Source organism: Ochotona curzoniae, unplaced genomic scaffold, assembly GCF_017591425.1.
Source record: "Ochotona curzoniae isolate NIBS_2020 unplaced genomic scaffold, NIBS_Ocur_1.0 scaffold_4506, whole genome shotgun sequence".
NCBI classification, from domain to species: domain Eukaryota; kingdom Metazoa; phylum Chordata; class Mammalia; order Lagomorpha; family Ochotonidae; genus Ochotona; species Ochotona curzoniae.
In genome coordinates this window covers 55,136,533-55,145,583 of record NW_024467119.1, presented here as the reverse complement: position 1 = coordinate 55,145,583, position 9,051 = coordinate 55,136,533, and the positions used below count along the sequence as shown (strand labels likewise).

Genomic DNA, 9,051 nt, shown 5'->3' with positions numbered 1-9,051 from the left:
ATAGATGGATTTCTGGATACATATAATTTCCCAAAATCTAGGCACAAAGACACACAAAGGCTGAATAGACCAAATAATCAAAGCTGAAAATGAATCTGTCATAATGAGCTTTTAAACAAACAAAAGTCTATGAAAAATTGTTCCACTGATGAATTTCAAAAAATACATCTTGAATCTACTAGCACATCAAAAAGATCACCCATCTGAACCAAATGGGATTCATCCTCGGGATGCAGGGAAGATTCAACATATGCAAATCAGTAAATGTGATACATCACATCAATAAGCGGATGGGTAGAAATCATATGATTATCTCAACAGAGGCAGAGAAAGTATTTGATAAAATATCATCTCCCTCCTGATAAAAAAGCCTTGTTAAAAACTGAGTGTTAGAGGCAGTTGCAATGTCCCAAATGGTTAATCCTCCACCTTAAAGCACTGGCATCCCATATAAGTGCTGAAGCAGCAAAAAATGGCCCCAGAGCCTTGGGATTCACACTCATACAGGAGACCAGGAAGAGGCTCTTGGCTTTGAATTGGATCAACTCTGGCCATTGCAGCCATTTGGGGACTGACCCAGCTGATGAAAAGACCTTCTGTCACTTTTTTCTCTAAATCTGTTTTTCCAGTAAAAATTAATAAATCCATAAAAAAGGAAAAAACAGGGAATATGGGGGCCCGTGGAGTGGCACTGTGGGCTAATCCTCCACTTGCTAGGACCAGCATTCCATAAGAGTATATTTGTGTCCTGGCTGCTTCACCTCTTTTTAAAAATTTTTTAAAGTTTATTTTATGATAGAGATCCAGAGACTCATTAAACATTTAATAACAATGTAAGCTTAAAACGTTGTATGTGGGGCCAGCAAGGTGACTCAACAGGCTAATGCTCACTTTGCAGAACCAGTATCCTGTATGGGCACTGGTTCTGATCCTGGCTGATCTACTCTCAATCCAGCTCCCTGCTTATGGTCTGTGAAAGCAGCAGCAGATTGTTCAGGTTCTCGGGTCCTGCTATCCATGACGGAGCTCTGGAAGAAGTGCCTAGCTCCCAGCTTTGAATCAGCTCAGGCTGTTGTAGTCAGTTGGGGAATGAACCAGCAGATTGAAAATCTGTGTCTCTCCTTTTCTCTGTAAATTTGCCTTTCCAATAAAAATTTTTTAAATAAACAAAGGAGACAATCAAGATGGCGGAATACAATAAGGACACGTTTTAGCAGATGCAGAAACATTAGCCAGTGTGAAGAAGATAGGGCACATTCCAGGAAATAGGAGGACAAAGTAACAGCAGAGCGGCACCTGGAGACTGACAAACATGGGAAAGCAGCGGACACAACAGTGTGGTATTGCAGTGACCAATACCCCAGCAGCAGTCAATGAGTGCCATATGTGCACTGCACTGGCAACCAGAACTCCACCAGCAACAAAGTGGGAAAGGGCACTCGCTGGGAGCACAGGAGGTGAACACAGACAAAAAAACCCCTGCCCATCCTGCTGGTCTAATTTGATTTGACCAGGAGCAGAGACAGAGCAGCACGTCACAGACAGGTGGTGTGGGAACATGGTGGATTTTTCAGTCCTGTCTGCCCCCTAGAACTGCATTGGGTGCCATATTGTCTACAGACAAAGGCTATGGGTCAGGACTGAGCATGCACTAACCTGGGAGTGAACTCATTTCTGGCTCAGTGAATCGCAACAACATGGCATCCTACAGGTTCCACCCATTATAGGTCCCAGTAGCCCTCAGATCTGATGAGTAGCCCTCAGACCTGACGGCCAGCATATCAAGAACTCTAGTTGTGGCACATCAGGTGCCATTTCTTACAGTGTGGCAAAGAGGTTAAGACTGTAGTGATAGTAGGGAGCTGTACATGTGCTGAACTGGCAGCAAACTCACTGAGCTCAGTGGATTGCACCGGTCCCAGAGAGAAAATTCCGACTTTGGCATCATATGGGTCAAAATAGCTCCATGTGGCACCCAGATCTAATGGCCAAAAGGTTCTGGCAAGATCAGCACCACCAATAACCTAGCTATTTAGGACACCTGGTGTCTCCCTAATCGTGGGAACTGCTCCAACCAGAAGTGGACAACAGTACAGCCTCATCATGGTATCACAGGAGGTGGAGACAGGTGAGCCAGGATGGTATTTTAATACATCATTTACCTACACAAACTTCTTGGAGGGCTCCTTTCTCTTTCTCAAAATGAGAATATCTGCTAGATTTGACTTTCAGTTTTTCTAGCATTATACACAGTAGCCCTAAATATCACAATGTGTCTAATTTTTCTTTATTTCCAAATGGAATGAAACCTCTCAATTAATCCTCCCAAGTTTACCCATCCTTCAGTGCCTGTTTCACAAAACAAAACTTTAGATATTAAAAGTAGTATATGTAACTAGTTCAGTGATGTTTAAAAGTGAAGATATAGAAGCCTGAATTCAGAAGTTTGCTTTAAAACCAATTTTGTCAATACAAAATACACAAAAAGTGATTAAAATGTATAGATGCTTTTGATGAAAGGGAGCCTAGAGTTATTCCCATCAATCCTCCATCCCCAGACAAAACCCAGTAGTATCAATTTCATCCTTGTGAGAGATAAAGAATTGAGCTGAGAGCAATTAAACAATTTACAATAGCCACAATCATAGAGGCAAATGTTAGGCTGTATATTTATCTTATGAATCTTGTAGCAACTATCTTCTGCTAGATGACATCTCTTTAGTTTCGTATAAAATATTTTTAAAGATTTATCTATTTAAAAGGCAGAGTGACAGAATGAATGAGTTGAAGAGACATCATCCAGTCACTGGCTCACCTTACAAATGGCCACAATGGCTAGGATTGGGCCAGGATTCTTTTTTTTTTTTTAAAGATTTATTTTATTTTTATTGGAAAGGCGGATATACAGAGAGACAGAGGAAGATCTTCCATCCAATGATTCACTCCCCAAGTGAGCACAACGGTCAACGCTATGCTGATCTGAAGCTAGGAGCCTCTTCTGGGTCTCCCATGCAGGTGCAGGGTCCCAAAGCCATGGGCCGTCCTCGACTGCTTTCCCGGGCCACAGGCAGGGAGCTGGATGGGAAGCCGGCAGCCGGGATTAGAACCGGCACCCATATGGGATCCCAGGCATGCAAGGCGAGGACCTTAACCACTGCGCCATTGCGCTGGGCCCTAGGATTCTGAACTCCATCTGCTTTCCAACATGGAATCAGGGGCTGACGCACTTGGACCATCTTTTGGTTTTCCCAGGGACATTAACATGGAGCCAGACTGAAAGTGGGGAGGAAAGCTGAGACTTGAACCAGTGCTTAAATGGGATGCTGGCATCACTGGTGGTGATTAAGGCTATTGCACATAATGCCAGCCCCTATAGTCTCTTTGAATACTTCCCTAATGCACACAGTGGGCAGGGCTCTGTCAGGCCAAAAAGAAACTTGAAACTCCATCTAGGTCTCCCACGTGGGTATTAGGGACCCAAGTATTTGGACTGCCTTCCCCTGCTTTCCCAAGCACATCGGGAGGAAGCTGGATTTGAAGCAGAGCAGCCAAGACTCAAACCAGCAAGCTTATGTGAACACTGGAATTGAGACTGGCAGTCTGACCCACCCAACCAGCAATGCCCCCCAGCCCCACCACACTTCTAACCATTTTTCATTGTAGTGGCTGCTGAAGGATATTTTGCTAATTAGGCAGAACCTTCAGAGATAGGTATTAATGACTTAGTGCTTTTTCCTGTTTAAGTGCCAACAGAGAATAGAATACCTAATTTACTATTTTTATTAACATTACTGAATATGAAGAGCACAACATATTTTCAAAGATAAATTTAGTATGAAAAAGTAAAATAATGGAAATAAAATTTGGAAATTTGCTATTGGGAGGCAATAAAATATTTCAGAAAAAATATCCAAGAAGAAATAAATTATAATTGAGACTGAATTTATTGGTATTTATATTGATCCATACAAACTGTCCATTTTCTTTCTACAAAAATGGCAATTTCATGTAGTTCAACTTAATGTTATCTTGTATAGAGTCTAGATTTCTGAAAGACATATGTTTTTTTCCAGAAATGACTTCAATGCTCACCAAATTCCTCCAAATTTTTAAGATTTATTTTTATTGGAAAGGCAGATTTACAGAGAGGAAATAGAAAGATCTTCCATCTTCTGATTCATTCTTCAAGTGACCACAATGGCCAGAGCTGAGTCAGGAGCTTCTTTTAGGTCTCCCATGTGGCTGCAGAGTCATAGGCTACAACAGGGAGATGAATGGGAAGTACAGCAGCCAGGACATGAACTGGAGCCCATATGGGATCTTGGCACTTGCAAGACAAGAATTTAGCTACTAGGCCATCACTCCAGACCCAATGGTTCAGTTATAGTGAGCATGAGAGTCATAGAAGATGAAACCTGACAGGGACAACCTAAGGAAATCAATAATGCTTGATACCCATGTGGATGACCTAGAATAGACACTCCTGGCTCCTGGCTTCAGATCAGCACAGCTCCGGCTATTGAGGCCACTTGGGGAATGAACCAGCAGACAGAAGATATTTGTCTCTCCTTCTCTCTGTAAATCTTTCTAATAAAGAAAAGTAACCATTTTATATATATATATATATATATATATATATATATATATAGAGAGAGAGAGAGAGAGAGAGAGAGAGAGAGAGAGATACATACACAGAGAACAAATAAAATAAAGAAAATAAGATAAACCCACAATGGATAACTCAAATTTTAAGTTTTTCATGTAATCACTACATGAACCTAATCTTTTATTTATTTGTAAAGTACTTATTAGCTATTATAGGACACTTGAAAATAAGCAATCTTAAAACATATATTAGCCCTCTGTTAACCAGAATAATTTCTCAAACTATTCCTTAACATGTTAATATTTTTCTGCAATGATAAGTGTAGTTTGCATTCATAAACTTCTCTGACATGAAAGATGTTTTCTTCTTTTTTTAAACACTATCACCTGAAACAGTGACTGACAAATATTACGCACTTTAATACCTGCTGAATTATTTAACAGTTATTTTTATTATGATTTTCAGTTCAAAGAATAAACAACCTTAAATTACCATGATGCAATGTTCACTATCATAGTATACGGGTAGCAGTGAATCAAAAACTTGCAAGAAAACAAATTTCTTTTTAAACTACAAAAGGGTAAATACTCTATAATCAGTGAAAAAGGAAAATGCCTACACATTGAATCAGACAATTATTTTCCAAAAAATTCAAAGTAAAAAGAATCCTGATGTTTCAATGTAAACTGGCAAGAATTATTTATAATCCTAATTTGTAAATTTTCAACAATTTCTTTCTTGAGACTCTCTTTTTGAAAGTGAAAACCTCCAATATTTTAACATTTTTACTAGTCAGCACACATCAAAAAATAGAAATTTTTATTATGACAAGGGATTGTTTAATTCACATACTAAATTGCTCTATACAGGGAGATTTCACAATCCAGGAGCCATAGCCGTGTTGCTGTAGGTAGGCTTTCAACAAAGTTTTAGCTTCTTGATAGGATGCAGACATACACTAGAGGAGGAGAAAAATGGAATTGTATAAAACAGGTAGAATTAGACTTATGAAAAGTAGTCCTATTCTTGCTTCTTTAGCTTGACCTTTAAAAAAAAAAAGTCACTTTTGAATTCCGATTTAAATTACTTTTGAGGAAAAAATGTTTTCCTCAAAATAAGCCTTAAAGGCAATTTTGATGGTTTTAAACTCTATAATTACAAGAGTAATCATACTCATTACAAATATTTGAAAAACACAAATTATAAATAAAAACTACCTGCAAAACTCCAACACTGCAGGCAACAACTCTTAATATTTGATGTATTTTCATTTTTTAAAAAACCACATGAACTTTTTAAAAGCTAGTGTTACTCAAGTATAATTCATACAGTATAAAATTCACCCACTGTAAATAGTTTTATGCTTTTTCAGGTAAGTTGAGAGGTATGAGAATATCACCATAGTTCAACTATAAAACATCTATCACTCCAAAAGTTCCCACACTGGCCACCTACAGTCAATGTGTATTCCTGCCTTAGCTCCAGCCCCTGGCAACCATAAATCTCTTTATGTCTATACAATTTTGCTTTTTCTAGAAATTTCGCATAAACTTGTTAACAGAATCATATACTGTTACATCAAACTTCTTTTCACTAGCATATTCTTCAATCCTCTCATGTTGTTTCATGTATCAGCAGTTTGCCCCTTCTTATTGCTAGCATTTCATCATATGGATATGTTAAAATTTTGTTCATACATTCATCAGCTAATGAACATGTAAACTGCTTCCAATATTTATTACACATAACAGTGCTACAAATATCCATTTATGAGTCTTTGTATGATCATAAATTTTAGACTCTCCTGGATAGCAATGGCACCATAGAATAGGTAATTATAAGCTTCATTTGGCTAAGAAAATGTCAAATTGTTTTCCTAGGCAGTTATACTATCTTACACTTTCATCAGTGAAAGCCTGGGGGAGGTGGGTTCCAGTTTCTCCAATTTTTCAGTAATACTTACTATACTGAGTTTCTGGATTTTAGTCAGTGTGCAATTGGTCTATTACTGTGTTTTTATTTTTCATTCCTAAAGGAGGTTGTATGTCATTCATGTGTTTACTAACTACTTGTATGTATTCCTTTTCCTTACCACTAAAACAACAAAAAAAATACACTTTCCCTGTCCTATACTTTTATCTTTATTGTATATTTTACATATTTTATCTATTGTTTGTCAGGTACATCATTCTGTGTCTGTGGCTTGAATTTAAGTTTTCAAAAAGTTTGTATTTAATTGAAAGTGAAGAGAGCAACAGCAAATGAGAAGTAATTCACACATATCAATTCACTACCTAAATGTCTATAACAGCCAGAGCTGGAACACAGGTTGAAGCCAGAACTGGGTGGCAGCCACATCAGCTACCTTCTAGGACTGGAAGTGGAGGTGAGATTCAATCCCTTACACTCTTACACAAAGTGAACATGTCCAAAGCAGTGACTTAACCTGCTGTGCCTGATGCCTGCCTCACTATCTTCACTTTTTCCATAACTGCTTTTGATAAGCAGATTTAATTTTGAAGCAAACTATTACTTTATCTTTCTATTGCACATTTTATTTCTAAAACTATTTCTCAAATGATTCATTTTCTCATGTTTGACATAGTTGGAAAGTAACAGTTTTAAAATTATTGGCAGATTAGTTTAGAACAAGTCAAATATATTTGGCCATTAAGTCTTACCTTAGTATGGTAATACACCTACCAGGGAGACCTCTTTCCTTTTTATTTCAATTTATTCTTTAGTATTATGATACAGCTTTAGAGGCATAGGGATTCCCCCTCCACTTGCCCTTCCTCCCTCCCCATTCTACCCTACCACCACTGTTTTCCCCCATACTATTATAATAGCTCAGTCCTTCAGGGCCAATCACAAGTCTAACATGCTGCTATTTAAGTGTATCATGGCATTATAGGTACAGGCAATGATAAAAGTCTAGTACCTTATTGTCAACAGGGACCTCTTTCCTAATGGAATTTCTCTATATGAGGTTTTCTGAGCTTTTCCTCATAAGATTTAGAAATCTGTAATGTGTGTTATCTCAAAGATTCCCTGACATAATTATCAGTAGCTGCTACCATCTAAAGAAATTTGCAAATATTAAAGTCTACTTTTCCAGTCTTTCCTTTCATCCATCAATCCTAGGACAAATATAGAAGAGACTAATCTGTATTGGTGACTGCAAAGCTCAGTTCCCTCTAACAGAATGACAACTTAAAGGGCAAACGTTCACAGACAAGGCTTACATTGCAAATCTTAGGAGAAGCCTTGTGACAGAACTCAGCCAGCCAACTTACTACAGACAATTTTCCTCAAATTTTTTTCTCACTGGTTAAATTCTGAAAATAAGAACGTGGCTGCAACAAGAGGTCTGTGCACTCACAGCCTTAATCTGTTTCTTCCTCCTCGTGAGCTAAATGCATGGCAGAACAGAGGCATACAATTCTTCAGACATTAAATTTGGATAGTCAGAGCTTCCACAACATTGTTCACAGCTTTGCAGATGTCCACATTCCGATAGGTGAAATAACAAAGCCCTGCAAAGGTTAAAGCTGAGAGTGCCAGATGCCTTGCCTTGGGAACATCTTGTGGTGGATCCCATAGATAGAGCAACAACACACAGGAGGCCCCAGTGACCACAAAGAGCAAGTGCTGTGCTAGAGTGCTAGTATAATGTTAGCATTAGGCAATGTTAGGCCATTTCATGCCAAGAAGCTGCTGCTTTGCTAGGTCAGGGTGCATCTGGACCATGGAAAACACTTTAGCAATAAATGTTGTTCCTCTGTCCAAGCCTTATCTGTAGAATGCACTCAGGTGTAGGAGGATAGTGGCACAATCATCCGGTCCCAGGAACAGGAATGTATGTGGGAACAGAATGAGCCGTCTAGACCTAGGGGCCTTAAAGATAATGTATCTGGAAATGAAGTGGACTGTTTGCACCTGGAAGCCCTAAAGATGATGTGTCTGATTGCTGTGTCTGATTGCTGTGAACAGAATGAGCCGTCTAGACCCAGGGGCCTTAAAGATAATGTGTCTGGAAATGAAGTGGACTGTTTGCACCTGGAAGCCCTAAAGATGATGTGTCTGATTGCTGTGTCATAGCCCGTGTGATTTGCACGGGCTATGATGCATGTAACGACTGAAGGGGCCTATATAATCTCTAGCCTTTTGCTAGTTCAGGGTCCAACCCCTCCTTGGCTGGTCTGTGTGCCCCACGATCAGTCTGACCCTAGCATGCTAGCACAATAAACTCTGCTTGCTTTTGCATTATCATTAAGACTCTGTCATTCATGGGAATTGACAAAACTGGACCCTAACAGCTGCAGCTAAGGAGCCGGCCATTGTCGAGCACAGATTCAAATAAGCAGTCAGAAACTGCCCAGGAGCAATCATTGACAACTCAAGTCCAGTAGAGGGATGCAGCGTTGGCACCAGAATGGGGACTG

The 9,051-nt window shown here is 39.2% G+C and overlaps 1 protein-coding gene across 2 annotated transcripts in view; it reads right to left on the bottom strand.

The window, feature by feature from the left end:
• Positions 1-5,411: 5,411 nt before the first annotated feature.
• The window catches only part of ADAD1 (adenosine deaminase domain containing 1), a 53,966-nt gene continuing 50,326 nt past the window's right edge, over positions 5,412-9,051 (bottom strand). For both annotated transcript variants that reach the window (XM_040967100.1, XM_040967101.1), the window contains exon 11: positions 5,412-5,564. In XM_040967100.1, the coding sequence (XP_040823034.1) occupies positions 5,451-5,564 (114 nt within the window). In that variant the 3' untranslated portion in view covers positions 5,412-5,450. The remainder of the gene's footprint in view (positions 5,565-9,051) is intronic.